General features: G+C 40.4%; 2 protein-coding genes across 4 annotated transcripts in view; one reads left to right on the top strand and one right to left on the bottom strand.

Annotated features, from left to right (window-relative positions):
• The first annotated feature begins 684 nt into the window (after positions 1-684).
• LOC119744960 lies at positions 685-18890 on the top strand. 2 transcript variants are annotated; one of them, XM_038221193.1, is made up of 19 exons: positions 685-917; positions 1129-1214; positions 1928-2005; positions 3224-3374; positions 3857-4123; positions 5082-5846; positions 6180-7921; positions 8147-8435; positions 8585-8683; positions 9619-9817; positions 10104-10300; positions 10963-11080; positions 11626-11728; positions 12317-12437; positions 12924-13026; positions 13523-13661; positions 14276-14400; positions 15514-15668; positions 16321-18890. In XM_038221193.1, exons 1-19 carry the CDS (start codon positions 884-886, stop codon positions 16635-16637), a joined length of 5088 nt encoding a protein of 1695 aa, XP_038077121.1. In that variant the 5' UTR covers positions 685-883; the 3' UTR covers positions 16638-18890. The 2 variants fall into 2 exon arrangements, with proteins under 2 accessions (XP_038077121.1, XP_038077115.1); XM_038221187.1 differs by having other exon boundaries at positions 6177-7921.
• LOC119744977 (solute carrier family 12 member 4-like) overlaps positions 17550-27681 on the bottom strand; it is a 46542-nt gene continuing 36410 nt past the window's right edge. For both annotated transcript variants that reach the window (XM_038221204.1, XM_038221212.1), the window contains 4 exons: positions 27147-27254; positions 26146-26405; positions 24224-24357; positions 17550-22424 (listed from right to left, as the gene is read on the bottom strand). In XM_038221204.1, the coding sequence (XP_038077132.1) occupies positions 22333-22424; positions 24224-24357; positions 26146-26405; positions 27147-27254 (594 nt within the window). In that variant the 3' untranslated portion in view covers positions 17550-22332. The remainder of the gene's footprint in view (positions 22425-24223; positions 24358-26145; positions 26406-27146; positions 27255-27681) is intronic.

The raw sequence follows: 27681 nt of genomic DNA, 5'->3' as shown, positions 1-27681 counted from the left end.
TTTTTTAATCCTTTATTTTTTTTTTAACTTTGATTAAGTTTGATATTGACATCTCCTCGGCAGGTGTGGTAGTATTAAAAACGAAACAAAGGTGTATGTCATAAATCAATAAATATTTCATAACTGACTTTAATCAAAACAAAGTTTCGTTCGATCACTCTGCCTATACCATTATTAATGGCGCAATTTCCAATTGACGTAAGAAACACCGTTTACAATATCTGCCCGATTTTGATGAAAATGCAAGGAAAACCCCTTACAATGTTGAATTTCCCCGAAAAATCGAATTTTGCCAAATTTTGATGAAAATGCTAGCTGAATTCTTTACAACTTTAAATTTCCCAGAAAAGTCACATTTTTTTCCAATTTTGATAAAAATGCATGAAATATGGACTCATTGGCAGCATTGCGCATACGTAAGTCCGATAATATGCTTTTTTAAAGGATATAATACGGGAGAGTGACCTGTCACGTGCGAGGGATTAACCAATAATATGAAAAAGGAGTCCGATTTTCATAGGAGTCGGATTTTCCTATGACACCGGAATTTTAGGAGTAGCGTGCGCGTGACTGACGCAGTCACTTACGAACCTGACGCTTGTGACCGCATTATGACGTCACATGGATGTTCTTAACGCGCGGTTCTCTAAGTGCTTTGTACACGCAGATGTTTATGTTGTTGGCAACACGTGGTTTGTCTCGCTGGTATCAGGGTCCGTCCACTGCATGCAACACGCACGGGTGATTTTTAGTATTTGCCGTATCTCGACATCCCGCGCTGAAATGATCTGTTTGAAATCATGTGTTGACACAGTCAAGACTCACGAAGTAAGAATGTTAGTAAAGGATTCCCCAACAAAAAGTTTCAAAAAGAACGACTGATATGGACAGCGACAACTCGGAAACAGTTCCCAAAGGTAATGAGGCGATATCGATAATATTGAAACTTTATTGGCTACGGGTTCATTTTATCGCCTAAACATTCGAGTGCTGCACCACTTTCTTAGTCGAGCACCAGACTGACGTTATTAAGTCGAAAGATTGATCTGATAGGCTGGTTTATCTTTCTTATGTGGCGGTATAGGTCATCGTCAATATTTTTTTTTTGTCATTTTGAAATTTAAAAAGGGGAAGTTCCGACCGAGGCAGAATTTGCACGGTTGCTCTGCGACAAGACGTTTGTCGATTACTTCAACACGTTCCTTTCACTCCCGGTAAGTGGATGTAAAATCAAGCCGCACACAAAACATAACAACAACAAAATTAAGTGCCCTAAAATCAATATATCGTGGTGTTCCCTGACGTAGCTCACTTCGACGTTTCCCCGATTTTCATGCAATATTGCCAAACATCTTTGTTGACCTAAATTTGACCTTAATAATGCTTGCTGTCAAACCGTTGTGAACACGGTGTCTTGAAATTTAGTCCAAACTTAAAAAACGGTGGCGTCCGGAAATTGGGCACATATCGGCTGAGTGTTCCCTAAACGTGGCACACTTGAACAATCTCGGAAAATCCCAAGTTAACATTTCAGAATTTCTTTGAAGTTGATTAATTCTGATAAACCTTCTCTTTTCTGTACTTTACATACCCAACTAGAAGTTTGTCAGAAAATTATTTTCTTATTTTTAGACGCATTTTCAAAGGGTTTACTGTGCAAATCGGTAAGTCACGCCAAAATACATTTCTGTGCTAACTTTGTAACGGGTAGATGAACTCACGATTTATGAACAGGAATGTTTAGAACTTGATGAAATTTCACTTCCTGTGAAATTTCAGGTAAAGTTTTGGCTCTAGCAAGGCGCTACAGGCGAAAAATGTAAGTGCGCCACTATTAGGGACGCGCCACGTTAGGGTACATCAACAATATTAAAAAAAAATTGTGTCATCTCTTACGACATCAATGCATATTTGTGTGTTGTTTTAGGTATTCTCCCAGCGTTTGCTGTATCGTTTCACTGAGCAGAACTTTGAATTGGATCCACCTATCAAACGGACTCAGTATGTAAGTATACATGTATAAAGCAGACAGTCAATGTTGAAAAGATTTTGTTGATTGTTATGATCATGATAATCATGTGGGCTATTATGTCTTTTCTAAGTAATATAATAGTGTATCTGTTTGATTCTTTGATCTTAAATTTAGTATCTTACATAATAAGTATCTAATAGGCCTACAGTTGTTACTTGCATATCGGCATTAACTTTCATTGACTGCTTTTTTGATTTACCGCTTCATTGAAATGATTTATGTTTCAGTCATTAAATGATTAGGCTTATTACAACCAGTCTCTCACCGTCTTTTTTCTCAATCTCATTCAGTCGTGACACTCTTGAAATTAGGGATCGGAAGCTCTTGAGTTGTGGTATATGCAGCAGCGAATTTATTCCGTATGTGAAGACAACATTTACATGAAGTGATGTTACTTCAGGTCTTCAGGAAATAACGAATAATCAAAATATATTTACAAAATGGCTACAATTGATCAGTAAGATTAAAGCAAGATGAATTCGAATTACTTTCAGTTCATGAAATAATAATAATTCATTCAAATGATTAAACAATAGAACGTTTTCCCGCCGAAACTTTCTCGGGGTCGGCCATCTTGAATTTCAACGTTTCAAGAATAAAACTTAGTTAGAAATACCATTAAATACAAGAATAAGGAAATACAAACAGAAATGGGTAGTCGAGGAATTGTGTTGTCATCTAAGGTTATTGATGTAAAGATTAAGAACAAAAATAAATAGATAGTAATAATTACCTGTATATGTGAAGACAAGATTGACATGAAGTGATGTTACTTCAGGTCTTCAGGAAATAACGAATGAGCTAGCGCCCGATATCAGACGTTGGGGGCGCTAGGTTAATTACATGTAAATAAGGTTGAACCAAAAAATAACGGGGTGCCTTTTTATAACCGTCACACAGTATTCCTTCGATTTGCTGATATACCAGTGTTCATGTCTTTATGGCTGCGACAATGGGTTTTTTTTATCTGAAACAAGGTTAAATGTTCAGAACTTAGGCCTAATTTAATAACAGAAATGATTGGTCGCCATGGTGACGATGAAGACGATAAACTCGATGACGTCATTCCTACGTTTCAACATAGATATAGCAGGCTTAACTTACCTGAGTGTAAATGATTATGAAATGCTAAAGAAGGTCAATCGAAATTTAACATCTGACCTGTATCTCACCTCTAACCTCTGTAACCAGCGTCTTGATCGTCTCAAGTTGATGCGATGGGTTCGAACCCAGAGGGCGCCTCTCTTCTTCAAAACCGACCTGTACCTGGAGTTTCTACTGTGCAAACAACTGCAGAAGACTCAGCTACATCTGTCCTGCCTTTATGGAACAGATCAATCCAGTGAGATTCTCGTTTGATTTCATTTGTCCCACTGAACTTTAACATTCTCTTCCCTCTTTTTATTTAATATCTGTTTTTCCTTCACATACACTATATATGCCAAATGAGACAGGAGAACACCCGTCAAAAACAATGTAACCTAATTTGCCTTGCTAGTTCTTCAAAGTGCACGAAATTTCCATATGACGGCTCACGGACTCTGTTTTTACAAAGCCGTATAATACGCTGCAATTCTGAACAGGCAGCTGCCCGGGCGATGAAGGCAGAAGCTGCAATTTTGTTTCTATGTGAAAACAAGTGTATAGGCCTAATCCACAGGTACACACGGTGAAATATATTTTCAAAATTGGTAGGTAGATTGCGTACATTGTTTAGGCTAATAATTATTGTCTGTGAGAGATAGCCATGAAAACTCTCACGAAACACAATATTAAGAAACTTACCAAAACTGCTATGCTTCATTTTGTGTGACACGGCTACAGACGCCAAGGACAGGATGCTGGACCGACGCCTGATGTCTCGCTGGCTCAGCCGGGTCTCCGGGATGCGCAAATTCCGCTCCTTTTTGGACCAAACAGCGGGCGAGAAGGCGCTCAACTTCTGGCTGGACGCCGAACGGTTCCGGAAGACCACGCACTGCATGGAGGAACACCGGGTCCTGTTCCGGCAGATCGAGGCCAAGTACTTCAAACACGGAGGCATGCTGGAGTTACCGGAACACGCGAAGTGGCTTGCTTCCGTCAAGCCGGGTCAGTTTGGTTTAATGAGGGAGGTTTCCCGAACCTCAGCTTCGTCTCAAGTTTTAGCTCAAGTTTTTGGCCCAAGGTACACGATCTGTTCAAATGCTATATATCACGCCAATGTTAAAGAGTAAGTCTACTTGTATTTGCCTGGGACATTAAGGGCTTCTTAATGATCTTGTGCCAGAGATAATGCCGACGCCGGAGACGAAGACGACATGTTTTATTTTGCAAATTCCTAATAGGTCTCTATCAATTCAATATGTCGTCCGCGATAAATCGCGAGTGTCTTGTGCCAAATACGGATCGCACTTTTTGAACCGGATTGTAAGCGACATCATAAACGCTCCATTGCTTGTATCAATGACGATGCAAACAGACGAAGGCGTTGATGTCGCGCGGAGATTTCCACAAAACAGGGGTGGCGGAACCGGGGCGGGGCAGGGGGGGGGGCACTTCCCCCTTACTTACCCAAGTGAACCTTTTGCGGACATAAATGTGCCCCCTCGAGTATAAATGTGCCCCCTCGAGATGAAACCCGTTCCGCCGCCTCTGGGAGCACACAATACAAATGAGGCATCGGCCAAATAATTCACCGTGCATTTAGTTTGAATCTTTAGTTCGATTTAATTGTAATTTAGTATTTGACTGCTGGGCACTTGTTTGCAGACGTTGCTTTACTTTCTCTCAAATGGTCATATAAAGTTCCGGTTTAAACGAACTTCTCATCATCCATTAAAAAGAAAGAAAAGAAAAAGTGGTGCGAAGCCATATTGCTGTTAATTTGATGGGAGGTGGTAGGGCTAATGCTTCCCTGCTCACGCTCGGGAAAATGATAAATTGGGACTATAATGAAAAAGTTAAGGAATTATTGGGGGAAATTTGCCTTGCCCGCCCCCGGAAAAAATCCTGGCGACGCCCATTATTAATACTGAGGTAATCTCGCTCTCCAATATTTCCCGTTTAGGTGGCCGAGATGGATCGAGTTCGCCACTTGTTGAACCTGGATCACGTGCTCGAGAACGACGTCAGAGTCACTTCCTTGGCAGCGGAGTGGAGGTAGAATCCCGCCTGCCAGGAGGCTCTATCTACGGTGACAGTCATGAGTGGCTTATCGCTCCGGACGCTTTCGTCGTCATCCAGGGATTCTTCCTTAAGACTCTGCAGAACTACTGGGTGTCTCGTTACATCATCCATTGCAAGACCAAGTGGTTCGTCCGCGGTGATGTGTCCGTGTACAGACCCAACTGCTACGTGGTAAAAGTCCGCAGTCTGTCGGACCTCGTGGATGAAGAGGGCGAGGCACTGACGGGGGAGGGTATCGTCAAGTCCAAGCAGTTGGTCCGGGTTGGATCGAGGTTGAAGAAGCAGAGTGCCTTTAATCTCTTGTCGATGTTCAGCTCGCCAGGCGTGCGACGCTCCGAGTTGGCGGCTATTTTGAAACTGGAGGACACCGGAGAAACGCTGGGAGTAAAACCTGACGCGGGACAGTCTGCGGAGAACACAGAGGGTTGGAAGACGGAGGACTTCCCGCTGCCCACCATCTCGGAGGAAAGCGGCATGAGCGATGAGAGCAGGAAGTCTTCTGCCAGGTCGAAATCAAGTTCTTCTCCTGGTTTTGCTACGCCGTCACCCTGCCCTACGTCACCCGAGAAATCTATATCAGTTTTTAGCTTGAGCCCAGAAAAGACTCCTAGTAAAGATGATATGAAAACAACTGGGGCGGGGTTGGGTAAGTTTCTTATACTCAATGATTCATCCCCTTCATGTGTATGATTACAACTAACATAGGCAACATAAAAACAAAAATTGAGGAAGACACCATGTGAATGACAACCCCTTTGTGAGGATACGTGGTTCTGAAAGAACTGCGAAGTATGATCTGTCCGTCCTCAGAAGAATGAACAGAAACATTAAGACAACGCGAGTTCTTTCAGATATAACCATTTGTTTCCAAAGAAGAGATTGATATTCGTGTAGTATATCATTTTCAACCTTACATGTTAAGTAATATGTATTTAATTTTAAACGGCGAGTTGTACTTGATGTGATTTGATTTCAGAAGTATCTATCGAGTCACCAGATGGCAAAAAAGATGTGATTTCAGAAGTATCTATCGAGTCACCAGATGGCAAAATAGATGTGATTTCAGAAGTATCTATCGAGTCACCAGATGGCAAAAAAGATGAAGTCCAAAAGGAACTTCCTTTCGCAGAACCATCCGAGAGTCGGCAAGGTTCTCCCTTGGCACAGGACGGGGAGGGAAGAATCACGCCCACCTCGGCAAAGAAGCGTCGTAGTAGTGACGTCACTGGTCTGTCGAGCGCAGACACAGACAAGCTTATGTCCCGATTCCCACCCGGAAGGATGCGACGCAGCAGCGTGGCTGTGCCTTACCAGATCAGCCGAGATTCCAGCTCCTCATCAGTAGGAAGAAGCTCTGTTTCAGGTGATTCCATCCACACGCCCTCCCTACGCAGAATGTCCCTCCAGTCGAACACAGGTTTGGATCCCTCCTCTAGCAGCTTAGCTAGTTCCAGAGGAAGTGCTCCGGCCGCACTCAAGAAACCCAAGCCGCCTCAAAGAGCAAGGGCCAAGTCCATGGAGTTCCGGTTGGCGGATTTCTCGATGATGATCAAGTCTCTTGATGCTACCGGCGGTGCTGCTGCTACCAGTGGTGACGTGTCCGACATTGACAAAATCGCTTCCATCGGACTACCGCAACTTGAGGCTGACATCGAAGCCCTGCAGACTCAGAAAGAGATAGATGAGCGCAAGAAAGCAGAGAAAGCTAGCCGGAGGCAACGCAGAAGAGGTTCTGTGATCGAGGATGATCAAGCAGGTCTTGGGGGTAAGCTTGGTAAAAAGGGACACAAAACAGGGAAGGCATACCTCCAGCGCGGTCGCAGAGGTTCCAACGCCTTCAGACCTTCTGGGAAACAACTCGCGCAACTTACCCGAGCCAATCTGGCACTGATGGAAGCCGCGCACCGCGGGAAGTGGAAACCACCAAGCCTGAGCAGTCGGAGGAGTATCTCAACTCGCGAAGGCAGAAAAATGGGTTTCGGTCAGCACCTCGGAAAGTACGGCCTTCAGAAGGACGAGGTCGAGAGAGTCCAAGAGCCGACCAAAGATTACAACAAGCTGACGTTTCAGGAGAAGCTGGAACAGGACTCGCGCAAGCTTGCCAGGATTCCTCGGCTGTCGCCCTCTCAGATGCTTGGCCCCAGCGGTGCTGACATTGAAGCCGTGGGCACGCTTGCTGAATTCACTAAGGACAGCACCTTCTCTATCGGTTCAAAACTCCCCAACATTAATTCAGAGGTCCATCTCAAACAGCCGGCAGCCATGAGCATCTGCCAGCCTTCCTACCGGGGCTACGGTCTCGGTGAGGTCAACTATCGCCAGAAGCACCGTCTCTTGATCGGCGCGATCTCATCCGACAAACTGGCAGGAAATCCTCTGTACAATTTCCTCCAAACGCGCCATCTCGAAACCGAGCTGAGTTACCTCAAGTTCTGGCAGGCTGCTCAGGAATATCTGATGACCGGGACGTACAGCAGCGACATCGAGGGCAGCTTGTCCAGACATCGTCTTGCCAGGCAGATAAAGGCTACCTTCCTGACACAAACCGGGGAGTGTCACATCTCCGTCGGTGATCGCTTAGCGAGTGAGTTGTGCGGACAGCTGCCACAAGACACAGCGGATGAGCTCGTAGTGCACGCTCAGAACTTGGCCTGTGAAGCCCTTCAGGAATGTCTGACCAACTTCCAAAGACATGATCTGGAAGAGTTCCTCTCAAAAACGGTAACTATAACATCAGTATTGAAAGTAGTTGGCAAGAACAGTTGGCAAAAACACAATTTGCTTCTTCAGAGGTCACGGGTCCAATAACCTTTTGTTGATGGTTTAATATGGAACAAGGGACCGATTCTTACTGTTATGATCATTTTAAATCAACAGAGACAACAATGTAAAGCAATAAAGGTTGCATCGTTTTCTTGGTCATTATTTTCTTGGTTCTTTCATAAGACATCTCGGAAGAATTTCCAGTTGGACGCCTACTCCCGACTAAAAACTCGCCCAACGGGCTTCCCGGACCAACTGCCATCACAGAAGGGCGCAGGGGCGGACCTGCTACCGTCCATTGAGACCTCGAGCCACGCCATCAACCAGTTGATGAAGACGGCCCGCGAGAGCGCAGCAGCGGAGGAGGACGAGAAGCGAAGTGTGAAGGTCCTGGGAGCGGGGACCGTCAGCGCGCTGGCCCCGTATCGAATGTGGAGAGCGCTGCAACTCGCGGAAAGTGCAACAAGGGCCGGTGAGATTGGGGATGATTGCATGCATTCTTCGTACTTGTAACTTTCAAGTGACTTCAAACCAAGAAACGGCTGTGTCCTATCTTTCTAATTGTTACAAAATCCAACAAAACCTTACAATTATCACCAATCTCTTTTTTTTCCAACGAAGTTACTGAACCAGTAGTTGTAAGTGATCCAAGCGACCCAGATAGCGACAGCGAAGACGAGGGTAGCCTTAGGCGAAAACTTACCACCGTCTACCGTAAACGTAAGATTTAATGAAACGTATTAAAACAAAAACTAAATCCAAAAGAAAATTTCAAAAACATATGGAAGCCTTCCCAACAAGTTAACCTCATTGAAGTTTGGCAAATTAACATACATACGATTTCTGATATAAAAAAATAAGGAGAACTCAATTTTGGGGGCTATTTTTTGGTTACAGAATTAAGCTAATGGATCAAGTCAACATAAGACAATAAGAAAGAATGAACAAGAAACAAAATTTTAGGACAGTTTCTCTAGACCATATTTAAACCTTTACTTTAAACTGGCGTAAAGAGACATGCAGCTTTTGGTATTAAACGTTGGTTGACACTTATATCTACCGTTCTGAATTATAGCAGTTTTTATGGATTCACTTAATTACGATAACCTGCCAAAGTTGCCTCAATACATGGATTTGCATTGACAGCGCAGGAGGCATCTAAATCCCATGCCATTCAAGAAAACTCTTTGTTTTATAAGGTGACAGCTGAGGCCAAATTGTTTTGAAATACAAAGGTGAAAAATACGTGCAGCTTTCTGGCTTGCACATGCTGGCCCACACCCCAAATCGGGGCAGAGTGGTGCTCAAGCTCTCGTTCAACATTGGTCAAAATATCAAGAGCCAACACTTTTGGGTAAAGTCTTCCCTACACTTTAGTAAAAACTTTGCTCAAAGTTAGTACAAATACCTTTCATACCATTGTCGGGAACAGTAACATTGACCAACATTTTTGTCATAAGCATTCAATTCAATTCAATCAATCAACATATATTTCCATAATGCCACAACTTCTATAAGAGATTATATACATGTAGATTTTAAAGATAAGAAAGAAAGAAGCATTCTTCATGTTACAGTGAAACAAAGAATAAAAATGCCAAATTTACCCCAGTTTAAGCGACATTTCCTTCTTTACTTACAATTTCAATTTGAAGGCAAACCAAAGCCGGTGAAAGAGGTAGGTCCTAGACCTTCGTTCGGTCCCTCAAGCCAGCGTTCCTTGGGCATACAGCGGACCATCCAAGCCCGGGCTAGTAAGCACGCACCGGACGATGAGGCAACGGCTATGGGCAAAGCGGTGTGCCGAGCTATCAGGAAAGACGGCAAAACCATACACAGACCACCAAGGCCAAAGTATGTGAAGAGTTTCTGTTAAAAACTAATGCATTTGTGCACGGACTAATTACTAATGACCAACCAAAAAGAAATGACACTTTTCTGGGTCGAAAATACATTTCTCTAGACCTTTTCCGAGTCATTTTGCCCCGAAACCTTGGAAAAAGTCCCGGGACTTTTATGACAGCAGGCGGGTTTCCAATATGGACCTCATAAAGGGGAAGGACAAAAGAAAACGTACCACTGCGCCGACCTGCTCCCCATTCGTCATCTTCAATCTTTTCCTCCTGTTTTGATTTGAAAGAGTCTTTCAAGAGGTTCTCCGCGATGCCAGCCATCAGGAATTTCTGAAGAGATTCCTGGCCCAGCGTAAGTCCGACCTGCCGCTGCAGTTCTGGCAAGCCGTGGAGGGGATGAAGACGTCCTGTAGAGACGCTAAAAGTAGACAGTCCAAGACCATCATGATTGTACGCAAGTTCTTCAGCAAGGCTAATGACTTCGGTAAATCGGCAAATAGGCAGTTGACACTACGTTTGCATCAATATTTCATGAATTCGTTGAGGAAAATAAAATACAGCTTGAATTAAAACTAAAGTGGTCTTCACTCTTTGTCTGGTTTAATCTAGGTAAAAAAAAAAATATTCTCTCCGAATCAAGCAACAAAATAACCCCGGGGAACTTAAGTCAAATATTTCAGATAAAAGTCGATTAGGGCATCGGCTGCAATAGAATTCTTTTTGAAATTAGGATCGAGTTCTTTACAATAGTTCAGGTCACTTAAGGATTTAATCTGCCTGAAGGCAAGTAGTTTTAAACAGACAGTCACACGCATAAATATTCAATCCGATAAATTTACGAGGCTGGCGAGTGAATTGTGAATTAAAAAATAATAAAAAGGCCCCCCCCCCCCCCAAAAAAAAAAAAAATGTCGAACATCAATTTTTCTCAGTTTAAAGACGACAGCCGACTGGTTCTCTGTTTCCATAAGCTGCTCTGAAGTCTCTCAAATCAAATCTTGAAAATCGCATTAATATGAAACCTTTACACAAACAGCTGATTTTCAGAAAAAGACTGGGTAAATCAGTCTCTCAACCATTTCAGCCTCATATCGTAAGTAGTCTCATATATTAAATGTGTATGTTTCCTTTCTTTTCTTTCACCAGGCAACGCCCTACAGTGCGACGCTGAGATAATCCAAGAAATCCCCCACCTAGAGAAGGTGACGCCTCAGATGCTGATGTCTGCCCAAGCCTGCGTGGCTAGGAGCATGGAGGAAAACTGGTCAGATTTCGGATAAATCCGATAAAAACTCAACAACAAACTCGATTAACGTTTTCACAAACATCTTAATTGATACATGGGCAGTAGACAATCTCAAAATGTTATCTTCACTTTGACTTTTTACTGTAAAGACTCGTTTCTCTCCCGTGTGCTGCAGTTTTCTGTCTTGCAAAACAATGACTTTTATCTAGTCGTGGTTTTTTTTTACCTAGCTCGGTTGTCGCTACGGAAACTAATTGCTTTTGTTTAAACTTTCGCCTAGAATCCTGATGACCACGGTAATCTTTCAGTGATAAATGCCGACTACGACATAATTTTCAGTTACACGCATTTGATCCTAAATGCCTCGTCAAATTTTACTTTTACTTTTCGTCAGAAATTACCGTAGCTTTGAAAGAATGCAAAGCCTGTTATTTTGAACGTTCTAATTCATCCCTGCACTGCTTTCTTTATTAAAGCTCCTGCTTCTCATTTCTTCTCTATTTGACTACGGCATTTATCTTGCTCACATCATAACCTTGCTTTAATTGTGGTGTTGAGCGTAGGTTTGGGCTGTATCAAGACACATTCCCGGATGAGGCATCAGACGAAGAAAGTGAAGAGGGCAGCACCACGGAGGAGGAAAGACTGGGCCCACGTGATAAGAACGTGAGAGACTTGTAGATAGCAGGAATTGAAAAAAAACCCAGAAACTCGCAAACAAAAAGATCAACAAATAAAAACAGTAAAAACTTTCTGCTTAAAACATAAACAAAAACAAGATCAACCCTGCACTTGGGTGTGTTTTTTTTGCATTGCTCGGGATCCAAAAACATCTCACACAAGCGTGCATATTACACATCAACATTCCATTCAATCTATTGACTCTATTTCATCAGAATGTACACTTGCGCAAAATATATTTCAATTGAAAATTCCTTCCATTTCACTTAATTAAAACCATTCTTTAAAAAATCATGAAGATGTCGGATAGAATAAGTAAGTTCCAATCTTTGAGACAACCTTCCGCAATTATGTCACTGTGTAATGCCAGTACCATCAACTCAATCCTTCAAAAAAAAATCTTCTTAGGCCTTACTGATGAGAAGTTATCAGCCGTCTTACCTGGGTGTAGTCTACTACGAAACACATCCGTATAAAGTGTGAGCGTTTATGATTGGCAGTTTCCATGACTTTGGTGCATCCATTTATAATGTCATATCTTTTTTTCGCCAATTTGACTTCTATAATTTGCAGAAAGCATTATGGGCAATGTTTATCAACAACGTGACATCATTCCGTCGCGGATTGATGAACCAGGCCACGATGGCTGCCTTCAAAGCCTACTTCGCGAAAGAGGTCCAGCGAGAGATGGAAAGTAAGAAGTGCTGGCGGTTTCAGCTCAAACTATTATTTTCCAAATTCAAATTGATCTTAGCCTTTCATCTCTGTGCATTTGAATCAGAAGCCCCCAAAACCCGTACATATCGACCGGGAATTCTGCCTTAAAATAGTCTCCGCATGCTCGTCAGAAAATTCATTTTGGGGTTAAAATTGTAATAATGTATTTGAATTAATAAACATTTTTTTCTCCTTCTGTTTTGGCATCTGCAAACCTATGAACAAAAATAAGGGATTTGTGGTTGCTCTCGCTCCTCTAAAAAGATCCACCTGAATTGTTCTCGGGCGGCAATTAATTCGAAATGTGTTAATTAAAAAGTTATTTCATAAATGAACGTGGGTGCATTGTTTCGTTCGATGTCTAATTCAAAAGCAATTCAATTTGTTTTCGTGGTGTAAGGTAAAATAGTTCACTGTCAGTTGTTTATTTGTTTCCCTCGTCATTATTGTTTGACTGAGACAGAACAGAAGCAGACGGGAGTGCAGATCAGGCGCATGATCAGTAACAAAGTCATCATCGTGGAAAGACTCAAGAATGACCTCAGCTTCTGGGCAGAAGTTGAAAGGTCAGACTCAGAATTTAATAGTTTTAAAGTTTGTCGCGGAGTGGTTTTCAGCGGTAAGACATCGTGGTTTGTTAGTAAGTTTGTGGGTTTTTTTATGTGGCTTTGTTAGTTTGTGGGTTTTTTTGGTGAGTTTGTTGGGGTGTGGGGGTGTTTGTTTGTTTGTTTGTTGGTTGGTTGGTTGGTTGGTTGGTTGGTTGGTTGGTTGGTTGGTTGGTTGGTTGGTTGGTTGGTTGGTTGGTTGGTTGGTTGGTTGGTTGGTTGGTTGGTTGGTTGGTTGGTTGGTTGGTTGGTTGGTTAAAACGGTTAGAAATTGATAAGTTGGTCGGATGGTGTTCTATAGCGATGTTCGTGGATTTTCGTATTTTGAGGGTTGTTCGGTTTGTTGATTTTTTCCCAGTTATTGATGATGCACTTTTTAAAAGTAATTATTCGTTAAAAAATGATCAGAGAGTTTCATATATAACTTGAGATTGATGGATATTTGGATGGATTGCAGATTCAAGGAGCTAGCTGATTCTGCAGCCCGTGCTGCAGCCATGGGCACCTACACACTGGATGATGAAGAGTATGTCCAGAAGAAAGCCAAGGCGCTCATCGATTGCTACATAGACTCACAGGTGCCTCCAAAACTACAGGTACAAGTCTGGGAAATAGGCTGTTGGAGTTTGTGCTGATCAGAGTCGTAAAGACCTTTCTGTGCAATAGCCGCTGTATTTTGGATTCTGTCAGCACTTCTGTCAGCAGGCTGCACATGTTGACATGGTGCAGTCATCAGTAAGTCAAGCGAAAACCAAAAAGGGGTTTTGGAAGAACAAAGGTTACCAACAAAAGTCTTTGTCACTTTCGAGCAGATAATGTATAAAACTTCATAGCCACACCCCTGGCTTGATATACGTCTTGCCTCTGAGGGGGTTTCCACAACCCAAAAAGTAGGGAATCAGTCGGCATTGGGAATTAATGACTTGGAGTTCAAATACGGTAATGAAAACAAAATGGGAATTTTATGGAATGAAAAAAAAAACCTAGAACATCAAAACATATCCCAAGATAGTAGAAAATGACTGGTGAGTCGAGTAATTTAAATGGATCATGGATCGAAAATCTGGAATAGAATTTTTCGGATAAAGTGTAGTAGGTCTTTCCAAAAATCTAGGATGCATCCCAATTACTTGGCAACTGTCGTTATTTGATTCATCTGAGAAATTATTTCTTTTACTGATTTGAATTTTTTTTTAATGTGGATCATCAGATCAACATTCCCCAGGAGATAGCGGATGAGATCTTAGGTACCTTCCAGAACGGTCTGATAGAGCGAGGCCTCTTCCACGACGCCGCTGTCTCCATCTTCAGTGTCCTGCTCTACTGCTGGAAAAAGTAGGTTCCTAATATAAGACACGCCGTGTTTTTTCTTTAATCTGGCAAGTGACTTGACTTGTGATTGGCTCAGCTATAATGCTGAGACATTTCAGCTTTAAAGGGAATGTACAACATTTGCTTAGTGCTGCAATTTTCAGATATAAATGGATTTGAAGGATTAGAACGTTGTGGCAATATTGTTAAAATGACTTGTTTCACGTTTTGGACTTATAGATGCTGAAAAAACCAAGAAAAACAATCATGTTCTTGTAGTCTGGTTCCCTGACCCCACTTAAGTTGAAACAGAGCAATTTGTGGACTTTGGGGAATTGTAAGGTCAGAGAATCAGTCTGGCAGGCTTGTACCTCTTCACAGATGTGTAATCAATTGCAAAGAAAATGCGGAATAACTATGAAAAATTAGGTGCAGTTTTTTAAAATAAGCCAGTTTTCTTCAACGCTGGTTGGCCGCGGACAAGCGTTGCAAAAATAATTTTTTTTCTTGAAAATGTCAGCACACCAGGAGCCACAATTTTACAGGATGTTTTAGACTGTCATTTCCTAACAATCCAGTAAGGTATTTCGTGATAATTTGATCATTTCGTTTTTTGATGTTTGCAAATGTTGTATCAAGTTCCCTTTAATTCTGTTGTCATCACACTATATCCACAGCATACAATGTTGTATGGCCAGCAAAAAAGGTGCAACTTTCAGGAAAGAAATAAATAAACCTGTTCAATATTTTTTTTTCTTCAATGAAATTATGTGGATTATGTGGATGAGTGGATTGAGAAAATAGTCAGGCTGTAATGTAATATTATAATTTCATTGAAGAAAAAACATTAAACAGTTTTAATTATATGTTTTCTGAATGTTGCACTTTTTTGGCTCACTCTGTACATACCAACTAACTTGGCATGAACAATTTGTTTGATTGATAATTTTTCCCCAAGATTCTTAAATTGTTTTTTGTTTTCTTTTTTTTTCGTTTTGGGATCCTTTTCATAAGGAGTTATACATTCTTTCTTGAGTTATTCTTAAAAAAAAATTCAAAAACTCAAACTTAATCATTGATGTTTATGATTATTCACATTAAAAAAAAAATTTGTTTTAAAATCTTTTTTACTCCAAGGTTTTGTCGTGAGAGGTTTGCTCCTCCCAGCAAGAAGTCCAGCCGGGCTGCCATGTCCACTGAACCACCCAAGAAGAGGAAACGAAAGAGGAAACGTCACCCTTCCACGCCACGTGTAGCTGGTGTCAAGATCAAGACCATCACGGGCACATCAGGTATGACGAATGAGCCACATCTTGAAATACATGTTAAGATATCTATCATGGTATCGCAGTAATGCTATAGACCCCCCCCCCCCCCTTCCACCCACAAGTCTACAATTTCCCCCTTTTTAGGTTAAACTGTCTGAAATTAACACGTGGTTTGTGGAATTTAAGACGTGAATTTAAGACGTGCCAGTGAATATGCATTAATATGCATTATGTTTTTCACATGCTTTTTTAATATTTGTGGGAGCTAGCTTATAGTCCTTAAAAAAATTCCCTTTTTTGTATGAAATTCACACAAACAAAGAATTTCAGACATGCTCATGAATGGCCATCAATACATTTTACACATGGAAGAACTTTTTACAGTCTTATTGAAACAAGTAGGCCCTATAAACTTTAAATGGCTCCGAAGCTAAGAAAAAGATGGATCCCACATTCTCTGAACTGCAGTTTTAAAATTTCTTTTTCAAAACAATTGTCAGGGTTGTAATCAAATAAATCACAAGACAATCACATCACTCAAATCATTAATCAGTTCACAAGTAACAGGGGATGAAAGTATGACTGATGGTGGGTTCGAGCCTGGAACCTCTGGACTGAAGTTCCAAGACGTCAGCTACGACTCAAACATTTGATTTTTTTTTTTTTTTGCTGATAGTTGACGACCATCCCAAGATGCAGTTCAGCCTCCAGACAGGCATCCAGCTGATCCTGCCTCCCAAGCCCCCGAGCTACGATCATGAGCGGCTCCGCGCCATGATCCGTCAGTTATACCCGGAGGGCGGCCAAGCCGACTCTGCCCACAGCGACGACAACAAACTACTGCAGCTGTACCAGGTGGCACAGCAGCTGCAAGCGCAACAGCAACAGCCTGGGCAGGGGAGCTACGCGCAGCGACGACTCAGTCGATCTATCGGACAGCACCTGCAAATGGCTGCCAGAAACCTCATGCCAGGCGGGCATGGTAGCTATTGATACAAGTCTGTAGAACTAACCGAAAATTTGGGAAGGGGGGTGGGGCGATAAGGACATGAAATTCGACTAGCAAATAACAGCCACAAGGGATCAATTTCATGAAGTTGCTCGGCAGCAGGCATAGCTTAGCATTTGTTCTTGCTGAGCAGATATCAGGTGGGGACCAGCCACAATCAATGTACATTACATCAGTTTGACTGGTAACCCATTTTTGCTGAGCCAAAATTTCGCATGCTTAGCATCTCCAGGAAGTTGGGCCCTTGGTGATAAATATCATGGCTTGGTTGTGCATAATTCACCACTCCTTTTCCAAAACAGCTACCGGAATCGAGAGCAAGTCATTCTGAAACTTTTGAGTATTCACCTTTAGAAAATTCAACAATTATAGTTCCAAATGGTATTTTTGTCTGATGTATTCAAATATATGTGCGTTCATGGGCTCAATAAACTTGACAAAATTGAGTCTTATGACCTGTTTAAGAATGCTTTAACTTTCCTAGAAGATTTTACTAACAAAATACACATTATAACAATGTTGATAACTGAAACATTAACTTAAAAAGTTGGGAAACATTGAAACGTTTTGACTTTGAAAACAGGATAGTTGAAAAACAAGCTAAAGTTTGTAATTTTATTCTAAGATAATCCATGGTATATACATAAATAAACATAACAAAACAATTTGAAATAAAATATCATTTTCGAAGAGAATAATATATGATTTGTGGTAGTAGCAAAGATTCATTTTCATAAGGCACAGGGTATGCATTGAGTGTGTTACTGTGGAGGAGGAAAGGGCATCCATATTTATTTCAATATTTTTAAATAAATATCCTCCCCCCCCCAAAAAAAAAAAAAAACCAAAGGAACGAAGATATATTAGATATAAACAAATCGGACAAATTAATTGGATACGGTACAGATGATTTATTTCAGAGAAACAGTAAATACACATGCCATTTCAAAATTGACAGAATTGAGGCCAAGACAAGGGTGACAAAAAGCTTGGAATATGAACCAAGCAGGTTAGAATGTCATAATATATGTGCTTATTTGTGAGAAAATAAGAAAACTGTACTGGCTATACTGTCAAGACTTTATTTCAGGATTTCATACTTGATAACTCTGATACAAAATATGATTCTCTATGACAGAGTTTATCAACATACATGTATTCATAAGTTTCTCCAAAACCTGAGCTACTCTATCAACATAGATTTGGAACCAATGACAGCAAGTTAACAATTATAGAAAAAAACTGATGATCAATTCTGGAAATCACCAATGTACATGGCCCCAAAACTGTCAATTACAACAGAAATCAAGAACTCAGCACAACATTTTATATTCTCACTCTACACTCAAAGAAGGAACTACACTTTTTTAGTAACTGCATAGCATTTGGTGTTACACAATATGAAAACTAAATTGAGATCATCATAAAGACTTGCATTTCACTCGCATTTCAATTGCATTCAAATTAAGTGTCAAAACTGCTCAATTATCGTTGGGAGAATTAACCTGTATTAGTAATTAAAAACTATCGAACCAATTGCTGGAGAACTAAGAAATGCAGGAATTAAGAAAATAAGACAAAATAATAAGGGGCAATGAAAACCAATGAGAAACCAAAAATATTTTTTCACGAATTGAAGTTAAACAGTACAGAACAGCACAAGAAGAGTTGCATGAGATGAATATGAGATGTACAAACGTAAAAAGCAACAGAAATAAGTTTCAAAGCCAAAGTTAAGTACCACAGAAAATTAAGTTTAAGGTTCCTTTCCCCATGCTTTTCAACAATTTCGGGTTTTTTCTCTTAATAAATTTTCAATTTGTATGTTCTATTCCGACCAATAAAAACAACCCCTTGTTTTTCATATTTGGCCATCTACAACCCCTTGGAAAAAAAAGTGTTGTATTTTGGACAGCAGACTGGCTCCCGGTCCATACATTATCGATACTGATTATGGGGCGGGAACCAGCCTTCCCAATGAGAATCGAATTATTGTCTGGCAGGCAGTAATTGAAAAAAATTGCAGTAAAAATTCAATAACTACAGACGGGCCAAATTTTTTTCAGTCGATATCTCATTCAAAATTGAATAAGTTTGGATTTGCTAGAAAAAAATAGCTATTTAGAAAAGGATTCTACTTTTCGGAATGAACTAGCATGGGGAATGCTCTTTTAACACACAATTGCGAAAACCTGCATTTGTCTTTAATTACAAGCAACCAAATATTCTACAAAAAACAAAAACAAATTTGCTCAAAGCAATGCATAACAATTTTATAAAAATGAACTTTCACAGAAAATAAAATTGATTACTACTAGTATTACACACACTCTCTGCACCAATTATACAATTTTTTTAAAAGGATGACGTAAAAAACTAATTGCATCAATAAATTATTATTTATGGTAGCATAGCTCTATACACTGAAAATGCATTGTACATTGATTGACGCCTATAAAGATTATGCAAGACTCAACTGAAAAGGAAAGAAAAAAACACTACCAAAAAAAAAGGAAAAAAATGAAGACAAAAAAAAAAACGCCCAAACTCAGCAGCCTGGATGGTATGTTAATAAAATTAAAGTTTTACACATTTTCAATTGTTACATGCAAATTAATATGATTAATAAATTAAATACATAACTACAATGACAACTTTTTCTCCAAAACATACACAGTTGGAATTTGTATCTCATTTTACTAAAAAGATATAATGGTACAATTTAGATTGAACTTTTTTGATTACATATCATTGTATGGGCACATGCATGTTCACTGAACAATTCACAACTCCGCGCATCGCTGCCTTTTCATTAATTTGTGCTTTTTTTATATTTAACTTAAACAAGAAACTTCTGGGTTGAAGAATGACAAACTTTGCATAAGTGTTACCTAAATTCTGTACATGCCTGAAATATGACAGTTTTCGATCCATGCAAACTGAGAGTATGTCAACTCGTTAATTATGCTGTTCACATTCCTCGTTGCAAAAGTCTTTCGATGTTTCACAAAACTTTCTAACAATGTTTTGTTTGTTTCCTAATCACAAATCTTTTCATTTGACACGGAGAAAACATGACAGCTATCCAACATGCGAGTGGCAATACCTGAAACACGTGAAACAGCTGTGCGAAATGTAACAGTACAAACATCTGAATAAACGGTTTTGAATAATCACCGTCTCAAATATCTCTGGTATCGCAGCAGAAATTGTCTCATTATAAGCACCATCAATAAAACAACGCATGTAAACATTGTTAAATGTATGTTAATGACTGTACATTCATCATCGCTAATTTTTCTGATTCTTTAGTTAATTCTTCATAAACTCAACAAAGATTGATATATATACACGTACAAACTTCTACATACACTTAAAAATATGCTGCATGTGCATTCTTAGTGGTCGACTCGAGAATATTAGATTTGGCTGGGCGCACATGCTTATTTTTTTTTGTAGAACACCTTTGTGGAACTACATCAACAGTGTTTGAGCGAATCGTTATCCAATGGATATCTAACTGGAAAACGTCGTTTTAGCAATTCTACAAAATACTCATCAACATTTTATGATTATATATGGTTTGTTGAATTAAACATTAGTCAAGGTAAGATAGATTTGGTTACACCGTGTCCGTTTTACAGGCAGGTGTATTTGACATCTACCTGCAAAACCAAGCTTGACTCCGAATGCAAAATTAATCTCTGCCCTCAGCCTCCTGCCCCCCCCCCCAACAAAAAAACAACAAAACAAAACCACCAAAAACTTGGAAGACTGTTGCAGATATTACAACAAGGCACAGCTACGGGTAGTGCTTTCAAAATCTCGACAAAAATATCAGTTTCAAGTTGATAAAGAATTCTTTCGTTTATTATCAAACTTTTACGTGCTTCACAAAAATATCAGCTGTGTTTTAAAGTGTCTCGTGAAGCCAAAAACTAAATCATAGCACCTTGTTATTGTAAGTAGACTAAAAAAACACACACTCCACACTAATGGAATGACCTTAAACTGGTTTAAATTTGCTTAAACCTGGATTAAAACGTACTCTATGTTATTTTTTTGGTTGAAGATTTCACAAAAGTTTGACCATGGTTAAACCATGGTTTAACAACACTAACTTAGTCCAAAATACCATGTCAGCCTTGTTAAAAGCAACGTTGAACCTGAAAGATGCTGAAGACGGAAATTAAACTAAGCTGATCGACCAAACCAGGTTGAATCTTCAGTTCAAAAGGGTTTAGCAAGTTACAACCAAGGTTTGGCCAAGGTTATAAGCTGGCTAACCAGCCAACTTAATAAAAAAAAAAATGAAGAGTAGTAATCTTAACCAGGATTGTCTCACTGATGGTTACTGACATGTTAAAAATGCTACATATGCAAATACAATCATCAAAACTATCTACAATCTAGTCCCCTTCAAAAATCTTTCAAATATCATGTGATCTCTTCAAATCTTTATATCAATTTACAGATTTGTACAAAACAAACTGATTTCAAAAATAGCATCTTGCCGAAACTGGCCCCTAGAAACTCCCATCTATACATCTTAACACTCACAATAAAAAACAATTGGCACCCGTCAACTACATCTTTGTCTGAAAGAGTTTCGCTTTACGGGAACGAGCTAATAACCAACTTCATGAAATACCAACACAAACAGTTTTCCATACTAAAAACTACTATACAATCACCTACACTGCAAACTACGTTACTAAAACTCGAAATTAACTTTGCAAGAGCAGCACTGAATATAGAGAGTTTGCTATTTTGAGGTAGCTGCAGTGTTTTCTTCATTCATCCAATGAAACACAATAAGCCTCTGTAAATGATGACGTCACACTTTGTTTCCACGTGTGCTTCCTTATGGGAGCCAGGTGGGAACGACGGTTTCGTAGCCCAATAGAAAAGCGCGCAAGTAAACAAAATGTGACGTTATCAGTCCAGAGGCTTACTCTCCATCCAACTGAGAATAACAATATCAATACTTCACTTCTTTGACTCTCCTTTTAACAGACTTACCCACCGTGACATATGTGGCCCTTCACCACAAAATGCCCATAAAGGCAGGCTTTTTAATAATTGAGATGTTTTTATTTCTGGAGCCTGCAGAACAAGAGCTTTCTAACGGTATATAACATTTGGGGGTACTGAGCTCAATTACAGAAATATACACTACCAATAAATTGAAGTGGTTAAACTAATTGTTGAGAAAAGGGCGTTTAAAAATCCTACTGTTGAATTACTGTGAACAAACAGCCAACTAATACAACAGGATGAAAATAGGATTTAAAAACAATTGATGGAACAAAAAAAAATGGGAAAAGATAGAACAGGACAGACAGAGGTTCACCTGAAAACAAAAAAATCAACCACCTCATCAAATATTGGCTTTGCCCCACTGTACGTCCTTATACTCATTTCCTGGTGACTGGTTAGATTTGTGAAGCTGCCAACCTTTGAAATTCACCATTATCTTCATTCGACCTTAAAGTGACTTAAGAGAAAACATATCCTTTAAAAACAACGGGCTCATGCTTGCTGACGTAACAATTTTAATACAACATGCATTAATTAGGCTGCATTTGAATCCATGAGAAGATGCAGGGAGCGAGATGGGATCACCAAAGAGTGACAGATGACGTGCTGTTCAGGGACGACCTTCACCCCCGGTTTCTTTTATGAGTAGATGGTGATGACTTCTCTACCGCCTCCTCGCACCATCAGGACCCTCTCTAGGCCCTCCGTCAGCACCTCCAGATACTCCATGTCTGAGAGAGAGTCGGAGTCAAGGAGAAATGCTCTATTCATGACACGCTCTTTGCGTCATTAACCCTCATTCCATTCCTGCGACAGAAACCTTACTCAATCTTCAGCGATCCTCCAATTTTGTACTTTATCTTATAAAGCCACAAAGAATCCTTTCTAATTAGGGCGATTCACAATGCAGTGCGCCACCAAGAGTTTGCCATGGAGAGTTCATTTTTCCCAGTGCATTGTGGGAGATGGTCGACAAATTCGCAGCGCGGAACATTTGAAATTGTTAGTTCTTCCGGTCAGTGGTTTCATAAGCATATGATTCGAGGATCTGTTTGCCCATTTCTTTTCTTGTTATCAATATGGTGTTTTTTTGTAAGGCGGCAGAACACTATGCCCCAATCTATGACATATTGGCTCAAGTTGTCTATCGACACTCATCCAAATGGGCCATGTTTTGTTGACCGTAAACTTGAAAAATGGACTCTCCATGGCAAACTCTTGGTGGCGCACTGCATTGTGAATCGCCCCAATTACCCAGCAGAGTACCTTACGATTAAATGCCTAAAGTCACTGGTACCAATTATCCTGTGAAATGATTCCAACTGAAACTCTAACGTTTGGAAGAAAACTAAAATTGAAGGAAGTTTTTTTTTTTTTAAAGGGGGCTTGCGAGCACTTTTTTAAAAATGCAATGGAATCCAGTTACGAGACCCCAAAAATTCTGCATCTGTTTTCTCTGTTGTCTCAAAATGTACTTTACTACAAAGGTATATCATAAAATCCTCAGAAAAAAAACCAAGTAAATTTATGAAGGGTCTAAGGGAATGATTTTGACCCTAAATTTGGAGGCATTTTATACAGGAACCTTCCCAGATCATGCACTGTGTTGAAATCCAGTGGACTTCAAAAAGGGGAATCAAGATAGATACAAAGTGATAGTGGCTGGACTGTACCATCCTCAATCCTACAAATCCCCCCAAGCTAACCGATGGGAGTTTGTAGGAAATAGAAGGGATAGGGTTAAGAGCCTCCAAAGTACAACATATATTCAAAAACAATCTTCAGTTAACCTGCATATTTATCATTGGACTTCAGCCGGGATGTAAAAGTAAAGTCTGTCACGAGCCAGCGTTTATCTCCGGTTTCAGTAGCATGAAACAACTGAGAATATTTCTACTCCCCCTGGATGGGATGCCAGTCCATCACAGGTTACTCCCCAGCTAGTGCCGGTAACCATTTATACTCCTGGGTGGAGAAGGGCAAGTGGGGATGAGGTGGTTTGCCCAAGGACACAATGTGTGGCCAGCAGCTGGATTCGAACTCCTGGCCCTCTGATCATGAGTCACGAACCCTAACCACTAGACAACACTCCCCTACAGCTGGGATAGAGCACGTTCAATAGTCTTTTGCTATTTCCAGTGGGGTTCCTTGGTACAACAAGAGGAAGGAAATAGAAGAAGAGGAAAGAACAAAGTTTAGAATTGGGAGGAAAACCCGCAAAAATGCCATTTCAGGGTGAACGTTTGGAATAAGGTAGGGACTAAAAAACCCAATCCAAGCGAGACTCTAGGGTCATGAGTGGTAGCAGGCATGCAACTGGAAATTTCGGAAAAAATGAGGAAATTCCAAGCCACACCAGACTTTGTACAGTGTTCTTCAATATGTAATGGCATTCATGAGAAGTAAAAAACGAGGAAATCAGTAGATCCGAGGAAAAGTTGCATGCCTGGTGGAAGGCGAGGAAAGCACTGCTAGCCCAATTCGATCCCCATGAAAAACATTCCAGTATTTTTGACCACAAAAAGGATACAGTATTGTTCTCGGTACTTCTTCTTGGGTGGTCCCGGCAGATTGAGAATGACGAGGTTCGCCTGATGGGATCGGTCCACAATGACTTCGTTCAATCGCACAGCGTTGTTCATTCGCTCCACGTTGCTCACCGAACTGAATATAATTGTTCAGAGAAAAAATATGTTACAATAGTTGAACGATGGCTGTGCCATTAAACCTAGGAGAGGTTGGTTGCACACCTAAGCCAATTTGAAAGAAAACAGATTTTTGGAAAAAAAAATTAATAAAACTACTTGGCAAAAAAAAGGTTACCAGCCAAATATCATGTGTTTTGTATTGCCAGTAGCTGGTTCCCAGATGAATTTTTTTGCTGAGCAAATTCTAAGCAATATGTTGTGTTTATTATCTCCTCGAAAATGGGCTCTGGACACTTTCAGGCCTTAAAGGTCAAGCTGTGGGGGTACTTCAAGTTTTAAAGCAGTACACAAACTTTAAAATTCTGGAGAAATTGTCTAGATTTGTGGCGTATTTTTTGAGATGGTTTGGCTTGACCGGCATGCAACGATTATGTCCAAAACATGAAAATACACCCAAAGCAAGATACAACCCACAGCAAAACAAAGCAGAAATATAAAAGCTTGTTTTAAATTTTGATCGAAGCAAATGTTAAAATTAAAATCAACAACCTGATGATGAACTGGCTTAAAACTTGTCAAAAACTTCCTCAAGTTATAAAAAGAAACATAGACCCAGGATTTGAAGAGTTTTTGTGGATCCTCTCAACTAATTTCTAATTTTAACCAGTCGTACAAACTTTCTAGAAGCCTTGTCAAACAGTGAATAAAACTTCAAAATCAGTTGTTCCGTCCTCTTTGTAATACCCTAACCTTCCCAAATCCTCCAGAATGCTCTTTGCAAAATGGGGGATTTTGCAGGATTGATATATGGGAAAAATGTGTGGCTGATTTTGGAGGATGCACTGTGTCAAGGTCTTGGGCCAGACCTTGTGTTGTTCATGCTCAGCCGTGCATAAATTTAGGCCTAGATTATACTTCTAAATCCTCCGCACTGCTCCAGGATGTCACTGGCTCTGCCTCAACATATTGACAAGTGATTGCAGGAGGATTTTGCAGAATTGAGGCAGTGGTCATCCCTCCAAGGACCACATTCAAGAAATAACTGAAGATTTGAGACTGTATGCAATTTTTACATGGAGGCAATTGGAGGATTTTGCAGGATTGAAGTTGCATCCTAGCAAAAATGCCTATGGAGTTAGGGTTAATAGTATATTTTCCCATTTCAGTCTTAATCTGGGACCAAATGGACCAGGCATAAATGGGTCAATAAATTTAGGTACAAAATGATACATTTTCCCTGCCCCCTTTACCTCAGAACTTTGCCATTCAAGTATCATTCAGAATGACTTCAAAACATTTTTGATTTGTTGGGCAGGTAGTTTGCTATTCATAATCACTTTTGATGGATGAATTCATTAACCCTATCAATCCCCAGCCAGTCAAACTCCAACACCAGGGTTTGTTGGAATCTGTTGGCCTAAGTACTGCTCTAGTAAACTGACTATGCTTTACATGGGGTCAGGCATACCACCATAATCAGAGTCCAACAGTTTGGGTGTAGAGTTTACCATGGTGTTGGAATTTGCAGGCATGAGAAAGGTTCCTAGTTGATCACTCAAGGGGATTAGGGTTTAAGGGGCGAATCCAGACTTAAAAAAGGCGGAAACAGTATGCCCCTTCGGCTTCGCCGCGGGGCATAAAAATCAGACGTCAGATGCAACAGGGACAGGAAAAAGTTGACCCTAAATTTTATCGAATGACCTAAAATGTGTGATTGAAATTTCACAACATGCTGTAAGTGTTCAAAGCAAGGCATGCACTGGCAGAAACAGAAAAATTGAGAAGTTGTGGTCCCAAAACTCACGGATGATTCTGGAAATTCAGCTTGACGTCCGTCATATCCTTGGCCTGCTGCGGCTCAGCCTGGGCCGACTCCTTGTTGTCACCCACGGAGTCTTCGCTGGGCGCCTCGTAGATCAAATCCTCCTCTCCATCGTCGTCGAGGATTCCCGGCGAGTCAAACGGGGAGGAGGAGGGCTCCTCGGATGAGAACGTCACCTTCTTGTCTGAGTTGCTCTTTTTGGGCGCGATGCTGACGTGCGACTCGTCCACTAACGTCTGGGCCTACCGGAGGTTCAAAGATAGAGGAAGAGACTTCAGAGAGAGAGTTCAGTTGGTTTCACTTAGGGTGTGATAATGGCCTTGAGAAGAGACTAATTAGTTCTCTGCATGGTTAAACCTTTACGGCTCAGATATCAAAAACCCCAATTTCAATAAAATCACAAAATTTGAACCAACCGAACAAAACGAGTCACAGATCCCCATAGCTTTTTTTTAATACTACTACTACTACTCAGTCGACCACAGTCGGGCTAATAAATAATAAGCCTTTTGGTTTCAAGCCTTGCACAATGGAAGTCAATAAAAATAGTCAACTTTTACACCAAAATGTCTGCGAATATTAAGATGTCCCAATGAGTGATGTATCAAATTGAAACCAGACTATGCCCTTTCTACTTCGTTTGAAAACAAATTAATGAACAAAATGTCATGAATCATGATTTCAAAGATTTGGTCATGTATTTTAGAATTGTATCCCAACTTCTTCAATTTGTTTATGCTCTCTTTTTGCACACGTCATTTGAAATTCCAAGATTTGCTTGGCAAATTTTAGTAAAAGTTCATACTCGGTGTGAAAACAAAGTGAACACGAATTTGGAAGGAATTTGTGCTGCCAATTCTCAAAAGTCGAACACATTTTGCGAATGTTTCCTTACGTCAAATTTCAGTTGCATTTGCATTATGAACCAGCCTTAAATTTGTGCTTGACAACTCTGTGACATTTTGTATAGAGTTCTGACTTACCACCATGCGACTTTCCTTCTTGCTGAGTTTCATCTGACGCAGCAGCTGGGATCGTTGCTCCATCATCATGGTTCTCTCAAAGGTGTAGGCTGCGATAGTACCCGATGGCTAGAGAAATAGACCAGGAGAATCAAGACATTTAGATCAATGGATGGCCGGAATGCATTTGGGAATCACTCAAACAACCCTAAGGAATTCTAAACGCAACGAAACTCTCTAAGGCATTTTCAAAATTTGTTTCTTCTTCTGGGGTGAATCACCTGAATTTGGCATTGGGAAACGGTAAATTAAAGTCTGAATTTTGCCTTTTTCTGAAATCAAAATTCCATTTTCTTAAAATTGGAAATTACGTTTTCTTCGGGTTTCTTAAAAAATCAAACACCACGATCACACACAACACTTGAAGTTTCGCTCTAGATGTCACCGCATGCAGTATGAACGCACGAGGTAGCCTGTTGGCCGCGGGGCATACAGAAAATCGTGCATAAATACATACACCTACATATATTATCCATGGCATACAATGCAATGTCGT

The sequence above is a fragment of the Patiria miniata genome, unplaced genomic scaffold (genome assembly GCF_015706575.1).
Source record: "Patiria miniata isolate m_02_andy unplaced genomic scaffold, ASM1570657v1 HiC_scaffold_12, whole genome shotgun sequence".
Classification (NCBI taxonomy): domain Eukaryota; kingdom Metazoa; phylum Echinodermata; class Asteroidea; order Valvatida; family Asterinidae; genus Patiria; species Patiria miniata.
Note: the sequence above shows the minus strand (reverse complement) of the source record. Positions and strands in the feature narration are given on the sequence as shown.

What these genes read in the sequence shown, in the direction of transcription:
- LOC119744960 (XM_038221187.1), top strand. Translation starts at nt 884, where the DNA reads ATGGACAGCGACAACTCGGAAACAGTTCCCAAAG. An exon ending in AAGAGTTCCTCTCAAAAACG is followed by an intron (nt 7,922 to 8,146) that starts GTAACTATAACA and finishes TTCTTTCATAAG; the next exon opens with ACATCTCGGAAGAATTTCCA. An exon ending in GGTCCAGCGAGAGATGGAAA is followed by an intron (nt 12,438 to 12,923) that starts GTAAGAAGTGCT and finishes TGACTGAGACAG; the next exon opens with AACAGAAGCAGACGGGAGTG.